Source organism: Pezoporus wallicus, unplaced genomic scaffold (assembly GCF_028554395.1).
Source record: "Pezoporus wallicus isolate ANWC-B61680 ecotype Strahan unplaced genomic scaffold, APGP_CSIRO_Pwel_v1 contig_736, whole genome shotgun sequence".
NCBI classification, from domain to species: domain Eukaryota; kingdom Metazoa; phylum Chordata; class Aves; order Psittaciformes; family Psittacidae; genus Pezoporus; species Pezoporus wallicus.
In genome coordinates this window covers 2,212,980-2,232,500 of record NW_026639744.1, presented here as the reverse complement: position 1 = coordinate 2,232,500, position 19,521 = coordinate 2,212,980, and the positions used below count along the sequence as shown (strand labels likewise).

The 19,521-nt window shown below is 39.7% G+C and overlaps 2 protein-coding genes across 3 annotated transcripts in view; both read right to left on the bottom strand.

The window, feature by feature from the left end:
- Positions 1-19,521, bottom strand: part of KCNJ3 (potassium inwardly rectifying channel subfamily J member 3) — a 644,250-nt gene that overhangs the window by 121,305 nt on the left and 503,424 nt on the right. The gene's annotated exons all lie outside the window — the stretch shown is intronic.
- GPD2 (glycerol-3-phosphate dehydrogenase 2) overlaps positions 3,471-19,521 on the bottom strand; it is a 69,956-nt gene continuing 53,905 nt past the window's right edge. The window contains exons 9-17 of one of the 2 annotated variants that reach the window (XM_057415716.1): positions 15,079-15,272; positions 12,959-13,093; positions 12,528-12,703; positions 11,898-12,029; positions 11,269-11,427; positions 8,674-8,786; positions 8,500-8,578; positions 8,282-8,380; positions 3,471-4,523 (exon numbers count right to left, since the gene is read on the bottom strand). In XM_057415716.1, the coding sequence (XP_057271699.1) occupies positions 4,398-4,523; positions 8,282-8,380; positions 8,500-8,578; positions 8,674-8,786; positions 11,269-11,427; positions 11,898-12,029; positions 12,528-12,703; positions 12,959-13,093; positions 15,079-15,272 (1,213 nt within the window). In that variant the 3' untranslated portion in view covers positions 3,471-4,397. The remainder of the gene's footprint in view (positions 4,524-8,281; positions 8,381-8,499; positions 8,579-8,673; positions 8,787-11,268; positions 11,428-11,897; positions 12,030-12,527; positions 12,704-12,958; positions 13,094-15,078; positions 15,273-19,521) is intronic. The other variant, XM_057415717.1, reaches the window with a different exon arrangement.

The following is a 19,521-nucleotide window of genomic DNA, read 5'->3' as shown; positions in this document are numbered from 1 at the left end:
CCCAGAGCATGCCTGCATCAGCGGCATCTTCTGAGTGAAGAAGGTATCGATCCTGAAACACAGTCTGTAACCTCCAGCCTCTGCAGCTGAGCGCACTCTTTTTGCCAGCAGTGCTCCTGCACTGGGGTACAGACATGCAAAAATTGGGGGGAACATTAGAAAGGGGAATGGGGACTAAAACCTCGAGGCAGAACTCTCCCACAAACGTGAACCCCCTCTTTTCCAGTGAGGAGAAGTAATGCTCACTTAGCAGCAAAGATTCACCCTCACCGAGGACGGTTTTCTCTCCTCGAAGAGGTACAATCAGTTCATATCTGACACGGGGAAACACCCAGCTCAGGCAGCAACGCTTAAATATTAATGTTGCTATGATATTCTATATTGTATTTCTAAAACAGGCTGCAGAGTGCAAAAGAACATAAGTTGCAATAAATCTGAATTTTTGAACATTCAGTAGAGAAAATTGTGCAAAGCAAGGGAACCCAGTCCCAAAACACCATCCTTGAAAAAAATCCTATTCCTCTCAGTTCTGTGGAGAGCAGCAAAATCAAGATCACAACTCAAGGCAATTTTAGTGCTATAAAATATTTGGGACAAAAATGATTGCAGCAAAGATTTTCTGACATATTACTTACACATCACCGATTAGATAAAATTTATAATCTTTGTAATTCCACTCTGGAGGTCTTGGTCCTGCTTATTTCTGTGGGGGACACGTGGAGGGGAGTTATCCTGCCTGCACGTACACAAACCCTGTACTCGGCGCAGCTGCATCACAGTTGTGGAATATCCCTATTACAAGTGAAAATTAAAACCTATAAAATAATATGGAGATTATAAAAATTGCATTTAAACTGATAAGAGCTTTACTGATTTACTGACAATGAAAATATATAGCATTTTTTTGGTAAGAACATTTATCAACACATGGCAACCCTGGACTAAGTTGACATGTAAAATGATCAAAATGGATTATGAAATTTCTTCCATTCACTTCTATTGATTTTAGTTCTGATAAAATTCATCAGCGTGCAAAGGAACACTTGAGACTGCCATTTCCAACCCCCCCAAAATCCAGGCCAATTGGCTGGCTGTGATTTTAGTACGAGATGGCAGTGCAGAATACCTCACCCTGTGTGTCAGTGGCGAGCACACACAGCTCCTACATCCCAAGAATGCTAAGTGCTGCATTAACTCTCAATTTTCACTTCTAAACTATGAAGCACTAAATTCTGAGCTGAAATGGGAAAGCATGGACAAAATTATGTTATGTTTATGAAGAAGCATCTATCTGAACATTCTCCCCTTAAAAATAAACTTTTTCAAGGATAATCAAAGTTATTTTTGTAACTGCCATAACAAACTGCCAGTGAAGGGACCATTTTTAATCAGTTTTATTGATTCATGCTTTCAGTTCTTGCTCAGTTAAAAACAAGGCACATTAAATACATCCTCTTATTGCTCTATAAATGCATGCGGCTCATTGTGTATATCAAAAGTAATAAATAATGGCAGTAAAAGACCAAGACAGTTATAAAAATGACTACCCAACCTCAAACACAGTATTTAACAGTTCAGACTAGAACAGTAACCTCACAAAATACCTAAGTGCCATGTGTAAAACAGGCAATGCGTATACATGTGTGCACATACGTACACACGTGTTTGTACACACATATATAAACACACTGCATGTACATGCATACCCTCCCCTCCAGGCATGCAGTTTATTTTAAATCCAAAATATTACCACATCCAGTAATCCAACTCCCACTTCAAAGACAAAAAAAAAACCAAAAACAAAACAACAAAAACAACATGAAAAAAAACCCAAACAAAACAAAACCACCCAAAGCAAACCAGAACACCAACCCCCCCAAAAACCCCAAAACACATTACTGGTTTTCCACCATAGCAATGCAAGACAGTGACACCCTACAACTCTTTCTACAGTACATTCACATGAAAAGAAAATAAACCAAACAAACCAAATCCAACATTCCTGAAAAGATGTGAGGTGATAAATAAATATTTCTAGATTTTTCCAAGTACAGATTTAGCTGTTTTAAGTAACACATGCAATCTTTACACAGGGTGGTCATACAAGATCTTGCTATGGCATACAAAGAGAAGAGAAGCATGACAATAAAGTGCCTAAGATGCAAAGCAAATTCCTATCGGAGGACACACATTTAGCCAGAAAAATCCCAAAGTCTCATCCTGTATGCATTACCAAAACAAGAGAACAAAGAGCATACTTTGGGTGCAAAGCAGAAAGTCCTGGCTTCACAGGTAAACTTTTATTATTAATTCTTAACAGTGCCATTGATAAAGGAGAATTTTTCTTTGTAAATGCTGCAGATATTTTACTTTATGTGGCCTGGAAGAGGTCTCCTTACTTATGTTTTCTTCTTTGTTTTCTCCTTATTGTTAGTAGTAGAATCCTAAGCCCCTTCCGTCCTGACCTTCCTCACTGAACCCAAACAACCTGTGTATCCTACATTCATTCTCCCCAGTTCTACAGGGTATGTAAAATTTGTTGCTCTCTTTTCATCTGAAGAGGGGTTTGGCGATATGATGCTGTGCACAACATTACATACTTCACCTGAATATACTGGAACATAATTCAAAAGAGAAAAGTTTGCAGGACCACAGAGACAAAACCCTTTGTCCATAAAATAATTCTTACATTACCAAACATGCTAAGTCCTCAGTCACCCAGACCATGCCTTGCCAGCACAGGACTCTAAGCAAAAAAGCCACAACTGCGAATAACACCATCATTTTGGTAAAAGGCAGGGTCAAAGAAAAATCTAATGTGCAAAAACCATCCGAAAGGCATTTTATCGAAGACTGTCTCCTTCACTCCAGATTTTACAAATTGGGCAGAAATATAACCATTTACTGAATTTTAAATGAGGCTTGCCCTTTTTTTTTTTCTTTTATCTACCATTTTTAGCACCTGAATTTTTAGTTTTTTTTAAAGGACTGCCTCTCCAGCCAAACACAACCTCAGCACTTACTACGTGCCATATGAACACTCCTCAGCATCTCCATTTTGTGTATGTAATCGTCTTCCCTTTCAAAATATCAAAGCAATCCTTGCTGTTCAGTCCTGTACTGTTATTTTCCATTAGTGAAAGTGGTGACATTGGTTAAAATAGATTAGATTTTACAGAAGTAGAGAACCTAACACCTCGGAACTGCAGCTTTAAGTTGTAAATTGGTACTTAAAAAACACAACAGAAGGACAAATTCATCAATAAACCATTCTTGTGTTTTTCCCTTCCTTGTTCTACATCAGGCAGGAGTCTTCCACCTGATCTTGACCCTAGTCGATCCAACAACAGAAAGGCAAACAGACAGACACAACACCACTGAAAACAGCTCAAGTGATGATCTTATTTCCCCCCCCCTCCCCCCCCCCCAATTTATCTGCTGAAAAATAGCCCTTTCACTTTTACAGACGATTTAGTGTAATGCAAAACAAGTTTGATTGTTTCACTCTGTGTTTGAGCATTTTTAAATGAAGAATTAAGACCATCGTGCTATTGAAACCTGCCATATTCTACAGATCATCAGGGTTTGTCCAAAACTGAAAACAATATGAAGCCTTTTACAGCATAAACCAACACCTGTTAGACTACGCTATTTATTAAAGGAAGCCTATTTTTATTAATATGGGAGAAAGGAAAGCTGTCCCCATGCTTTTAAATAAATTATTAGCTTGGGTGATTAATCAAGATGTCTTGTAGTTTTCCAGCTTCATACTGCCAGTATTTTTGTCTGGCCAAGTACTGGTACCACTGAAATAACAGCACTTGGAAGAGCAAAACCAGCCACGTACAGAACCTCACAATAGTTCTTCGCAACTGCTGCCTCAGGAAGTGTCAGTCTTGATCCTTTTGTGTTATTATCTCCAACCCAGATCACCAGCTTTCCCTGTCTCACTTTTGATCAGCAGAGATCAACAACTTTTAAACACTAAATGTGTATTCACAAAACTCAATGCAATGCATTTAAAGGCAGGATGCACTTTCTGAGCATTGTTTTCTCTGAAGGTAAAGGTGATATAGAAGTTAATGAATGAGGCAGTATGTGCACATGCACTTGTGTGTGCACCCAAATCTTTCTAACCTGTATTCCTGAACTCTTGTTAATGAACCCCTGTGTCTAAAGAATACCCAATCCAAAAGGCCACATACTGGAGTATTAAGAGCTGCACAGAAAACCATTAATAAGGAAAACAAATGCACCAATATATTTTTGTAAGAGCTACACCCATGGACAGACGCCAGTCATCTGGAACAAGCAAGGCCAGTCAGAAGCACTGGAATGTTTTTTAGCAGAGATGCATCTCCATTAGCCATGGCTGTGAGCAGACGTTGCATTTGAACTCACAGTCCACCACCGCTCCGGTCCACTGGAATCCCCACGCGCCGATGCAGATTCTCCTCGGCAGTCTTCATGAGCACAGCCAGCCGGCTTCCAGACACGTAGCCCTTCTGAATAGCACTCATGAGCTTAGGAGACAAGAGGGAGAGCACTCTGTTAATTCCTTTGCAAGGCAAAGGAGAGAGGCAGAAGGTACAGCACTTCATGAAAGGCCTCAGCAAGTAGCCAGAGTGATAGCAACCAACACCAGTCCGCAGGCAGACACCACAAACCCCTGCTGCCCATGTGGCTTATGGGACATGGGACCCCGGCAGAGCTATGCAGGTTGGTGCTATTGGCTTCCCTGCACGAGAGGCAGACAGGCACTGCTGTGTGTCCCACCCAAGGGCCACCAGCAGGAGACACCCACACAGCTTCACTATGAACAATGGCAGAGTTCATTGTTTTGTCCAAGAGCCATTAGCAAGTGTTAATGAATACACAGAACTGATTTTTCCATATATACAGCAAAACTGCTGTATGGTTTCTGAGCTCATTTACATTTCCCTGAAAGTTTTGGCCCGGCATGGGTGGTGGAAAAAGCAGAAGTACCAAATATGATCCACTTGGAAGTAACGGTGCAAGCGACAGTCAACCCCAGGGTTTTTGCATATAAGAATGAAGGATAACCCATCCACTTCAGAGCTGGTTTGTTGGGTTTTTTTATAGTACCTGAAAGATGTAACTAATAGAACCCTATTCCTGATCCACCACTGATCCTAGACCATACCCTCTTTCATTTATATGCCCTTCTTTGTAGAGACAGCACACTTGACTTCCACAATTCTTTCAAATCCAAGTTCCTTTACAGACTTTTAAAACTAATTTGCCTTTAAGTCCTGGAAACTGGACTTGGCTCTGTTTTAACGAACACACACTAGTGCTAAGATTTTAGTTAATTCTTCTTTATCCCCTGGATAAAGCAAGCATTAGACTTGAAATTACATGCAGCCAGCTTGTCAAAAACTACTATGGAAAGCAATTGGCACTTACAAAATGCAATTTCTTATTCCCATCCAGTGCTGAGAATCCTTCAGATTTCTTCCCTTCCACAAAAAAATCTATTAATTATATCTGCAGCTGGACCTATGCAAATGTGGCATCAACCCTGTCAAAACAGGAATTAGTACCTGGAGGGAAGAAGGTCAGAGGGAAACTCTGTGCTTTGCAGACCCAGATGAGGGTGGAAAAACCTCCCTGCACTTTGAAGGCGGTTACTGACCCTGTGCAGTCCTGAGGCAAGGCAGATGATGGAGTTGGGAAGGAGAGGACCAACAGCAGGAAGAACAGTAGCTACAGCCAGCAAGGGAAGCCCATGATCACCTGGAATTTGTGTTTCCCATCACCTACCACCCCACTTCCAGAGTGATCTTTACACACAGCAAGGGAGGTCCCAAGAGGACAGGCCCTGCTCTCACCCATGCACACTGCCTGGCAATACACTCTGCTATCAGTCCTGAGTCTGTCTGGACTGACTATACTGCTACGTAGGAGAAGCTAGTAGCCACAGAGATACAGAATTTTACAGCAGTAACTGTGAAACTATACCAACTACAGTTCATATGGCATGCTTTTTGGGGGAAGCAACCATAAAACGGTGGTTGCTGATGGCTGATCCCCTGACACTGCCATGAAAAGAAGAGTATCTGATAAGTGGGTTGGTGAGGATCAGAAAGGAATTCTGCTGTTGGGAAAAAAAGCTTCTTCCTGATTTAACAAGGTTTTTGACTTTGCATACCAAAACTAGCTCCCAAGTTAGTCGCTCCTTCCCTGAGCATAAATGACAGCACCACTAAGAAAACAGTCACTGCCATAGGACAGCACCATGTGCACACAAACACCATCAGTGCTCTGCCTTCCTGTCATGTGGAACAACCCCTTTGTGTTCCTGATCAACACAGGCCGCTTTCTCTCTGTGAAAAACCTGTAGGCATCAGTGCCTGACGGGATCGGTGCTCACCAGACTGTTACTGGAGTGACAGGAGTGACATGGGCACCTGCAGTTGGTCAAAGGAAGTGCTTGGGACTGCTCTGCTCCCTCTCTGCAGAGCTGTGCTGCCACCCTGGTACGCTGTGTTCCTATATTCTAATATAAATGTCCACAAATATTTGGACACGGTTTTCCACACGCATCCTGTGGTAAAATGCAATTACTTTAAAGTTTTCAGAAAGCAAACACAAAAGCATTGGGGGCTGACATAACAGATCCATTAAAAATAAAATTAAACAAACATTTAATGTATTTTGTTCCTTCCATGGCAACCTCCTGCTAATTTTATTAGCACACTTCATCCTAGGCACTCAGCTGTGCAGGAGCAACCTGTGTGTTGCTCCCTGCCTCCCTGGGAAGGAGGTGCACAGGCACAAGTGATCCTTACTGCAGTGCCAGTCACCAGTATTAAATATTCCAACTGTGAAATGCATAGGAGAAGCCAGTAGCTACAGTTACAGAGTTTTACAACAGTACCTTTGAAACTATACCAAAACAGTGGCTTGCCTTTCACATTTTACAGATACAATGCCTTAGGGCACACAACCCCAACTGAGGCTTTTTAGCGCAGGGGAGCAAAAAAATCCAACAAGCCACCAAAAATCCACCGCAGACATAATTACAAGTTGTTCCAAATTTGTAACCACAGTGTATCCAAACTAGCCACATCATAGCTTAACACAGCCCTTACAGTGAAAGGTGAGCTCCCCCCCTATCAATTAAAAGTTTTCACATGCAGAGGGGTGTAAAAGGGAGACCCTTTTCAATAGCCAGAAAACCAGCTGTGATTTTCTCTTTTAAATGAATCCGTAAGCATGAATTCCCAAAGCCATTGTTTCTTCTTCTGCCACCACTGTTTGTCTGTTGGAGTTTTTTTTTGACCCTTCCCCCAAGTGAATTTCAGTTACCCAGCTAAATTGCTGCATTTTAGGCAAATAAATAGTCCCTTTTTCTAATGCTGGACACAACCTGTGAAAATTTTCTGCATTTAGATTCAACAATGCTGCTCTTATCTACAGCTCATCTCAAGAGAGACAATTACCATTTCCTCTGCCTTGATCTTGTTTGTTTAACTTGACACAGTGAAGAAAAGGCTGACATTGACCAAAATCCCCAGCATGAATTTATCTCATGTTCGGCATTCATCATTGCCACCATGCAGGGAAGACATGGCAGTCACTTGAAATACCACACCAAGGAAGACTCCACAAAAACAACACTGACTGGCAAACAGCATAGGCACGAGAGACTGGGCAAACAAACATTTCCGTAGTACCCTTCGCTTTATTTTAAAGTCCCGCAAAAGGCAGGTGCATGGGTTGTCAATGTAACATCTTCCATACAAACTGAGGTACCGTTATTGCACCCAGGAGTTAAACCAGGGTTATAGGTTTATATATAAACTGTGTTTTAGCTGCAAGCTCATTCTTTAAAATAGGCAAAATAGTTTAGAAACTACTAATCAATTAACAGACCAAGATAAATGTCAGTGTGCCCAACTGTGCCATATACCTTCCAATGGACAGTTTTATCATTTTGATTATACTTAAACAGCACTTCTGTAGGATAAAGGGCAAAATTCAGGTCTGTACTGCAGTACACTTTGTAAATTGGAACTGGTTTTGGGGTCTTATTATTTCTGCACATGAAAAAAAAAATCCTTGAATTTCAAAGCTGCTTGAGGATGGTTGTGTGTGTCACTCACCTTGTGATCTGGCAAATAGCATCAACACTACAGCGTTTACTCAAGTAACACTCACCTAGTCTCCAATCCAGCCCTTAAGCAGAGGGGAAAAAAGTTAAATACTTACACCTTCGTTAAAGTTACAGCTTCTCTCGTAACAAAGAGACGCCTACCTGCAGAAACTCATTGAGCTCAACCTGTCCATTTTTGTTCAGATCCACTTCATTTAGAATATCATGAAGAGTATTTTCAGCAATTTGCACACTGATGCTCTAGACAAATAAAAGCACAGAAGTACATCAGCTGCATTGTTCAGTACTATTTATGCCACACTCTCAAATTTAGATGAGAAACTTAAAAAGGAAACCAAAAGAACACAGGGAAACATTACCTCCAAGACACGCTGCACATCCAGTATAGTAATAAACCCTTTCTTGTCCTTGTCAAACATGCGGAATCGCTTCTTGTATCTGCAAGATAAGGATTATCAGTGGGAAAAACCGCACTCAGAAGAATGACAGGTATTAATTCCCAGCAGCATAGGGAACTCTTTTACTTTACTCACCTCTCAATATCTGAAGGCACTAGACTGATTTCAGAGCTGTCTCTTAATTGATCTGATTTTACTTTGTAGCCCATTTCATAATAGAGAAATTTCTTAGCAGCTTCAAGTTCCTCCTACAAGAAAAAAAGAAAAACTGTGTATCTGAGGAATAGGGAGCTTTCACACAATTATTTTTAATGTATTATTTAGTAGTTTCTTCCACTTAACTAGAATTTATCTAAGGTCCAAAAATTAAGCAGATGGTACCTGAGAAGTATTAAAAAAACCCAACTTACTCTTAGGCACTTTTTAGTTTTGAAAAGAGGTATCAAGATTAGTAAAGACTTCTAATTACCGTGTAAATGCTTTAAGGACTATACACTGCCTTCAGTCACACATGGTGTATCTACCTGTTTCATGACAAATGGCAGATGCAGTTCAGGCCTACAAAATGCCATTTAACTCACAGCTGATATCTTAGTGCAAGGTTTCACCTGTCTCAAATCAGCAAGCAAAAAAATCAGGAGGCTCAAAACCAAGCAGGTTCTTTTATGTTTTAAACTAGTTTTCTGGATGGTAGTAAAACTGATTTGTTATCTGAAAGTTCAGTGGAAGGTCTTCCATAGCCAGTTTTTTAGTAAGTGATAAGCACCTGACACACATACAGTACTGTAGAGCAGAATTCCTTCTACAGCAATGGGTGCATCAAACACAGTTCTAAGAGTGATACAAGCATTTGCTATGCAGGCAGCAATGTTAAATAGTACACATCGCAGAATGGCCGCAGCAGCAGCAAAAGATTCCTTAGGCACGTACACATAAGCCACTTAATCTAGCAAAGCCTTGTTTGTGAAGGCGTACTACTCTTACATAGTTCAATACAAGCACAGAAATTAGCCTTAAAGTCCCAAACCAACAAAGACTTATTTAATGGTCTTACTGTAAAATCTAAATTAAAGCATGCTCGTCTGGATAGGCATTGAATTGCCTCGTCCATCGAGTCAAAATACAACACAGGCAAGATTGCTGTAAAAATGTAGCACTTCAAAATGGCCAAGACTGGTTACAGAAGAAATGCTCAGTAACTCAGTGGAACTTTAGCCTCACTTGAAAGAGAAGGAGACTTTCCCAAAAGAAAGCCCAGCAGACATTTGGGGAATGTAGAGACTGTCATGCTGGCATTAGGGTACTCAGGCAAGCATAGATGGTTTTGCCAGTCCTACAGGTGCATGCGGTATGTATTAATTTTCATTCCTGCAGGTTACAGTGAGAATATAATTACAGCTTAACTCCCCAACTATGGCTGCTGGAGCTAAGGCTGTCCATCCAACCCTAACATCATGCTAGTTTCAAACTCTTTGCTTTATAAGCTTCCCATTTTCCAATCTATTTTTATGAAAGAATAGATACAGCTTTCTTTAATACAGTAAATTATTATATAAGCAAATCTTGTTTGGTAAGTGTGGGATACCTGTAAGTTCAGTCAAACACCTCCAACTATGAGGTTGCTTAATGTACACGCACAAAAGCAACGCATCGGTGACATGATGGTAGCCCTATCTTTATGCACTCCTGTGGGGAGGCTTTAGGATCACAGCAGGTCTCTGGCTAGAGGATTCAAATGAGCTCCTTCCAGAATGTTAATCACACTTCTACCTTGCTAAAGGGTTTCATGAACAGTCTGAAGGAAACTTCCCATCTCCTTTGGAGTGGAAGAGCTAGGTGAGCATTTACAGGTTCTTTTTGTTTCAGAGTAAAAGAAGTCCCAAACCACGGGTCCCATTTGGTTACAGCACTTGTTGTGCTGCCTCTCCTCCACCATACTCGGGGCAGCATTACACATGCAACCTCTTTTTGTGACAACAGAAAGAATTGATAATCATAACTTACATGACATGATGGTTCAGTAGGGGCAAGATTCATGTCAGTAAGTGGGATGTCTACATCTAAGCTTAGATCTCCACGGATCCCAGGTACTCCTGTCAGTTTGTGGAGATCTAAGCAGGGTTGTAGGGTGCAGTTCATTACAGCAAATGCCTTCATTAGGCGAAGTGATCTTTACTACAGAGCAGGCACACAGAAACCAGCTTAGACAAAGACAGCGTGTTATCAGGACTGCAAGTAACAGTAAGATGAGTCCCACACGGTTTGTCTGGGCACAGACCCACTCTGGGCAAAGGAAGGTAACAATGACCTTAAACATTATTTTAAGACAAAGAATCATGCAAACTCAGTATCATCACTTCTCAAAATACACAGCAGACAAAAAAGAGTGACACATATTACAAGATCCTCCTTTTCTGAGGCAGATCTATTGAAAAGTGTCAGTAAATAAAATTATTGTACAGGAATAGGATAGTAATGCCAAGTCTGCTTTCATTTTTAAAGTTGGGGAACAACAGGACACAGATCTTCACTTTCCCCTCCACCCCCCAGCCAATGCCAACTCATTTCACAGCTATTTTGATAAAGTCTTTATAGTGAAATATGCCAAGTGAATCATTCTCTTGGGAAGAAAGCATCACTTGAAGTTTTCTATTCAACTAATTTAGATCGTTAACATGGAAACTACTTAAGAAGAACAAAACAGTTTGAGATGAAAAAGGCCCTTTGTACCTTTTTTTTCTGCTCACTCCAGTTAAGTTCTTTTCCCATTATATCTACGATTCTTGGCAGGGCTTCCTCTGCAGCCTGCACATTCAGAAAGGCCAAGCGAGTACGTCGGGAAACCATATCCACTGCTGTGCGAGCATACTCTTTGACACCATAGACAACCTAGAACAATAAGAGAAGGGGAAAAAATGCAGATGAGAAAGAAAATGGGCACTGTCAGAAATTACATTTAGCATCACAAACCTTCCTGCTAGGTTGGCTATACAAAATAAACTTGTTCCCACCCAAGCAGGCAGAGTGTTCAAAATGCTTGGGGCATTTTATAAAGCAACATAAAATCTTCCTTGGGACATTTTATAAAATCTACCTGGCATCAAACATGTATATATGAAATAAAAAATAGACACTATATCGTTACAAATGTTTAATTTTTAAAAAATATATTAATATGTGTATATACAAACAAAAATAAAGCATGCTCCAGAGAAGGAGAAAAACAAGAACAGGAAAAAGTCTGTATCTGACCAAAGGACAAGGCTTATGGAGATGTTTTACAGAGCAAGACCGACCTGCTCTAAAACCTGCTTATCCCAAGAAGAGAAGTGAGAACATCATGTAGTTTTTCCACATACCTCAGCTTCAATATAAGGAAATTCAGACACAAGACGCTTTCCAACAATAGGCCATCTCTTTCCTGTAACTTGGGCTATTTTGGCGACCTCAAAAGCCTTGTCGCCGTATGTCGAAGCTAGATGCTGAGCCACCTATGGAGTTGAAAACAAATTCAATAGGCTTTTGAAAGCACATCAAATGCACACATTTTTCTTGTCAATTCTCTTGTCAACAGTAACAAACAGGCTGAAGAGGGTATTAGATTTTGATTGTGTGGGAGGAAACTATTTGTGTTGAGAATGGGTTAGGCCAGCACTGACACCACTATGTATGTATCAGTGTAACTGTGACTAATGATGCTCCAACTCTTCTGCTGCGCTGTGATCATCCCTGAGGTACAGACTTTTTTGGGCTCAAAGGAAGACAGATCCTAGGATGTTGTAACATTTTAAAGCAGGAAACAGTCAAAATTAGGAGGAAGGAAAAAGGGAAGAAAAGAAAAATTACTACATTTTTCTTCCCCAGCTAGATAATAAGCTCTTATCAGGTTTAACAGACCTTTAAACAAGTTATTCCGGTATTAGATTTAGTGGAAAAACAAAACCCTCCAACAAAAAAATATCAGAGCATCAACAGACACCATGACTCACCTCACTTTCAAGTCCATAGTCTTGGACCAACCTAATGTAGAGAGTGGGACTCCAGTCCTCAGCCCCTTGCAGCTGCAGTCCAAGAGTTTTACTGGAACCTGCTTTCAAATTGTGTGCCTCAACAGCTGCATCAATGGCGTCCTTCGCCATGGCACGGTAGGTTGTCCACTTCCCACCTGTAACCACACATTTACCCCTTTATTTGGGGAAAGCAAGGGGAACACCAAGTTGGTATATACTATATATATTTTGTAGATCACATCACTCTTATTAGCTTGCTTCAATAAGCCAGTCATACTACTACTGGCAGATGATTATCTGGCTATAGGAGCATGAAGAATTGTCCTGTAACAAGGAAAGGTTTTGAATAAAAGACACTGGGTAAACCCAACAACGCTATACTTTAAGAGAAACTCCTACTTTAAGAGTACCTGCTATCGTGACAAGGCCACTATTGCTAATGGCAACAACATGATTCCGGCATATCGACTGTGTGTCTTTGGAGTTGGGGTCTGTGACCAGAGGACGAATGCCACTCCACGCTGCCAGTACGTCTCCTCTTCTCACTGTCCGGAACAAAAGATCAGCTAATCAGCCACGAACTGATGGGTATTTACCTCGTGTCACTCCTGTGGTCTTTGTGGCATTGCCTCTAAGTACATATTCACTATGAAACAAGGACTGCACCACACCATGCTTGTTAGCTGAGCAACAAAAAAAATCTGGAGATGATCCTCCAATGTAATTGAATAAACTGGGCTACAGAACTAAAATCAGCACTGTCCTGAGCAGTATCAGTAATATTCTCTAGCCCAAAGCAAAGTCAGAGAGGTCTGTTTTTCACACTGGTTAAAAATCCAACAGAACAGAGATAGCCTGGTAACTGATCAATCAAGAGAGATTCAACTGTCAAACTCAACCACCGCCTCAAAAAAAACCCCAATGCTGTTCCTGCTTCCTGTCCAGTTACAAGTATATCCCTAAAGCCAGCCCTGACTTCTTGGTAAACTTGGAAGAAGAGAGCCTGAAGGCATCAGGTAGTCACAAAAGCCCTTAGCAGTTGTAGGAAAATACCCTAGCCTCTGAAAGTCTCTTAAAATATATATATATATACACACACACACATATATATACATAAAAGAAAATGAAACCAACAGATTTTAATGAAATTAATTCTGTTGCTTATTAAACTTGCAACAGAAAAACTGGCCAATTTGCTTTATGCTGGAGCCTTTGGAACATTTTTTTTTTAATACAACTTTCAAATAAATGATAATTAAAAATCAGTAAAAGGGTGTAAAAATATCCCCCAAAGAACACAAAATAGATTTCAGAAATCAATGGTGCTCTGCCAGCATGTTTAACCTGCCAAAATGAAGTGTTAATCACAGAAATAAGATACCATATTACGTTTATAAACTAATGAAACTAGAAAAAGCAGCATGCGTGACACTATAATTAAACAGTTGGAACTCATCCAAGCCTGTGTAAGTTGATAACCCTGGCACTGTCTCTGGCAGCTAAAAGGCAGGTCTGCAGCAAGTTGATATGGCCAGCACAGTTGTTAATTCAATAACAAGCAATCTATAAACACTGCTAATTGCATATGTGAAAAACAGCGCGCACCTAGGTAGGTTTCATTCAAAAGAATTAACCACTTCATAATGTACTTCTGTAAAATACCTTACAAAATCTCTGTCTTACCCACATTCTTACCTTTACCAGCTATGCTGCTGGCCCACCACACATACCTATATTGACTTCTAGTCACGAAGCCTAAAGGTACATTTCCTGAGGACTTCTTCTGAAGTTCACACAACACAGGTCAATCAATTACCCACTTCAGAAAACAAATAATGTAGCATTTCCAATCTCTGGACAGCAAGTTTTCCTAAATCTAAGGATGCTGCAATGCTCCTCCTAACCAAATACTTTTCAGATTTTTTTTAATGCTGCTATACAACAGAAATACAGAAGTACAATTGTTTTCACAAAATAAAAGTAAAAAATCACTAAGAAAGAAAAAACCCTCTCTCCTGTAAATCAGCATCAAGTCAAAGCAGGCTAGCTTCTTACAACAAATGGGTTCTCAGCTTAGCTGCTGAAGAGAACAACTGGCACCAAGTAATTCTCCTCTTGCACTGAACACTGACATTATTAGATAATTACCATATCAAGAAGAGTCAACTGTTAAGAATAAAGTGCCTAGAAAACTGGAAATAAAAACAAAGACATGGGAAAAGTCAGGACAACTTCTCTTTCAGAAAAAAACAGGTGAATTATTTGATGTACTCATCATGATGCATGGTGGAACTGTTCCAGTTCTGCGAACTCCAGTTCTGAGGCCAGAATGCAGGTGTATTGAAAAACACCATTTTATAGCTCTGAAACATGGATCATGATGACGCTTATGTCCTGCTAGTTTTAGGAACAACCAGATGCACAAGAACCACAGTTATCAGAGCCAGAGAGAGAGAGAACGCACTCAAATTGAAATGCCACAAACTCACCCACACTTTCCCAGGTTAAAAACAAGTGGGCAAAGGTTTACCTTCAACATCAGCACTAAGGTAGTTGCGTACTTCATTCAAAATGAAATTTATATCTTCCTCTGTTGGTATTGGATGGGAAGTAACATCGGTCGGGCTATCTGTGGTCCCTGCAATAGTCATCTTCTCCCACGGCAGGAAGAAAATCACTCTGCCATCGCTGGTGGCTGGGTCAAGCAGACCCATATGATCAGGGCTGAAATAAAGGACGGATGTAGGTCAAAACAGGGCAGGCATCACCAGGGATTCTGTTCCTGCACACCTTGTACCCCATATAAAGTATTAGAATGTTATCTTCATTCCTAGGTCAAATGATTAATTAAAAAAAAAAATAATAAAAAAATCAGAGATTTCACCTGACTTTAAAAAGCAGTCCCAGATTTTTTAAGAAATAGGGCACCTGAAAGTGATGCTCTTTTTTTGCTTTGCTAAGCAGGTTAGCAGACCACAACCTTAAATCTAGTGACCGGGCCTTTGGCATCTCACCTCTCCATTCACTCTGGAAAGTTGTGTTCATTGGAATTTCAAATACAAACATTTGGTAATTTTAAAACAGCAATTACTTGAAACTCTTTATGGAATGAATAACTGCTTTTGATCAAAAAAGGCCAATCATTTATATTATGCCTCAAAAGAAAGGGAAGGCTGAAACAGAATACACATTTAAATGGAAGAACAGAACCCTAATTCTGTTTTGATGCATCTAAGTATATAACAAGAAAAAATAAAAATTAAGTATTAACCTCAGTTCTTAACTATCTGTGCCCTAAACAGAGGACAAAAGCAAAGACCTACAGAATCCCAGTGACAGCTTCAACCTGTATTTGCAGTAATGCTGTGAGGTGGGAGAGGGGTAATGGTTCACAACAGAAAACCATGAAGAAAACAAGAGAAGAGCAACACTGAAATCATAAGCATTATAAGCACATTCCAACAGTAAACATCCAGCAATACCACAGCCTGGGTCTGTTAACCATCTGCCACTTCAACAGGAGCGAATGCCCAGACTCCCACAGGACTCAGACCAAGAAGTACACTCAGAATACTCTCAGCTCCTGTGCTCCTGAACAGGGAACCATGTTGTGAGAAAAAAAGACAAGGAAGACACTAACTGGATGCTACTATTCAGAGCTTTGTCAATTATTTACGCCAGTGCAACAAACAATGATTTAGTTAAATGAAGATAACCAGTAGTTCTTCATAGAGGAAATTTTAATTTCTGTATCAATGTTTCCTGATATAATATAAAAAAGAAAAGAAAAATAAATAAACCAAAAATCCACAGGTAGAAACCCAGTTATCCTCATGACTTACTAAATAGGTCTGCCTGTATCTCAGAAAACGAAAGGCTTCTATAATTACTTCAAAGTAAACAGCTTTTATATACAGAAACACTTAAGCTTTTTTGTTCATTTTTATTTAAAGAAAAGATGCCAACTTTCATTTGCAGTGCTGTGGGTACTTGCAAAACCACCTGCAGCTAGGTTAGCAGTCTTCAGGTTTTGCCTCTGATCCTGGTAACAGAAGGAGCATATAGGAATTATACAGAAGGAGGATAGGAGGGTATGTATTTAAGGGGTAGTACAGACCATCAGAGGAGTTCAATGGACTCAACTATTAACACAGTAAGCTGAAAGCAGACAAACACCTGCTTGGATATGAATTACCTATTCTAGGGAGCCACCAGCCGAACCACTGAATTGTTATTTTTAGGAAGTCTAAGATTACTGAAGGTAAGTTTTCAATATCTGGAAAGGCTAGAAGGGAAGCTGAAAATTTCATACATAGCATGTATATTAGAACATTTTTTAGGTGATATTTATAGACAGCTTAAGCATACAGTTGGAAAAGTACAATTTAATAGGGGAAGTCAACACAGATTTGTGAAAAGTAAATCACGTCAGACAAATGATTACTTTTTAAAATGAAAAAGTTATTGATTTAGAGACAGAGGAAACTAGAGATTTAATATACAGTATCAGAATATTCAGAAAACTTCAGACATTTTCTCAAAAGTATGGGTTTTTCTAAATGTGATCTCACAGAAACTCTAAAATAAGGAAGATAAACAAGTAAAGACTTAAAACCAAGTTCCACCTCAACACCAATGGTGTGAAGTGTTTTCAATTTGATTACACAGCAAATGATGAGAAAGGATGAAATAGTTCTCCATATGCCAATTAATTTACTGAATTAATGACTACTAGCTATCCCAGGAAGCACACTCTCAATCTCCCATTGCTATGTTTGTTCCATCTTACATAAATAAGGAGCCACCAAAACAAATTAAATTAAGATGTTTCTCATTGAAAAGAAGCATCCTAAAACCCAAATGTTGGCTGATATGGAATGCCTCTGGAATCATCTGATGCACACAAGAAATAGTCCTGAAACAGCATGTTTTTGTAAGACATGAATTCTTGCAACTACAGAATAGACATGAAAATGAGCTATGAAGTACAGCAGCATCAGCCACTGTAAGATTTCTCTAGCACTGTTTAAAGACTACTGAAATGGGTAAGTTCAGGACTGTAAACTCTAACATGAAGTATAAAGCATTGCCTTTACATAGAAATATAGGGACAAATGGTCTTGGAGTGTAATACAGATGAATCTTAAATGGCTGTCAGCAAAACAACCATTAAGACACCTGGCCTAATGTTTGAGCAGTTGTACATTATTGAAGAGTTAACTTGTAACAACTGAATGCAGTAGGAGGTTCCTTTTCCAAAAAGCAGTGCAGTTAAGTTGGACAATGTATATCAAACATATGACAAACCAGGAAAAAAATCTTGAAAACAGATGACTAAAGTACATGTAGAATGTATGAAGCTGTAGACTACTGAACTAGACAAGATGCTTTAACTGAGGGGCAGACGAGAAGTCTTAGAGTTGAGGTCAGTAAGTGGTTCCTTCCTGGACATAGCATTTTATGGAGCAGAACAGATACATGGAAGACCTCTAGTTGAATAAGCTTTGACCAAAGCACCACAAATGCAGTTAAAGAGCAAATAGGCAATTTTCCATAGAGTAGAACTAAGGTTCAGCAGACAATTTTACATGGGATTTGGAATGCAGATCAGACAAGAAAATTCAAGACAGACAAAAAGCATCTGACATTTGTCAGAAGGGAGGGGAAATAAAGTATTTCATCCATAGACACATTTCAGGCAGCAAGCCTATCGGAACAGAGGTAGTCAAAAACCACTTTCATTCAGCAGATAATACACTTAGACAATAGGGAGTGAGAAGGACTTGCTGCAGCTACCAGAATAGATGTATACTAAAAATAGGATTAATGAGAGGAGGAATACTGGGACTATTAATGAAGAACATAAATGAATAAGAAACCCATGGGAAATAAAGGCATTAAGTTAACATTGGTTTTAAAAAACCTTAACTATGTTTATATTTAAAAACTCCACCTCTTCAAAAAAAATAATTTGGGTGAGTACGGGCCAAAATTCTCTATAAAACATTTACCATAAGGCAAGCAGTCGCAGTGAAATTACAATCTTCGTTTGCTGAGGAGTGTTCCTTGGCAGCAGGAGACGACCTGATACAACTAACATTAAATACCACGAGTATTTTCTATTTAGCAGACAGTTCTTGGTTTAAGCTATCCCACTTCATGGAAATTCAGTGCAGTTTTATCTAATCAGCTGCACTGTGGAGGCAGCATGTGGGTAGATACTATTTCACAAGAAAAGTAATGCCCACATGCTGACATACACAGGGGAACAAGGAGAACAAGAATTCTCTACATTTCTGATTAAAATTATTAGGTTATTACTGAATAAATAAATTAGAACCCTCATGCATCTCAAGCCATCTTCTACTTTGAATTTACAAAGTGAGTCAAAGTTTTAAAACTTTATATGGTTTTGCTGTAGGGCCTTAAAGTCAATCACACATATTCTTCTCATAGCATGTGAGGAAACTAGGATTACAACCCATTCCTCCACATAGCTAGTGCTTTCAAGCAGCTATCAAGTCATTTTCCCATTTTTCATGTAGAAAGACACCAAAAAAAGAACAGAATGCAAGAATGATTTTACACTAATCCACAAATGCCTCAATTTTAGAGTCATGGCCATGTCCTGTTGGGACAGCTCTGGAAAAAACAACATGTTGTGCACTGGAAGTCTAAATTTATATTCACAGAGGAGTGCAATGATGATATGGAAAGCACTATTGTAAGTTCACTGTATCAACAGAATTGAGCTAAGTCCATAAATGTGAATTTCCATTAGGATGCTAATGACTTCAGAAACCAAAGGTAATATTTGAGTTTCAACTGACATGGCTTGCTTGGTAGAAGGGGATTTGGTTTTGCACAGCAAATAAGGACAGAAGCAGTAGTCCACAGAGTGCGTGCTCACAGAGTGCCACAGGGACCTCTGTGACAAGGTCAGCAGTGGAGGCAAGTCTTCTCCACCAGAATG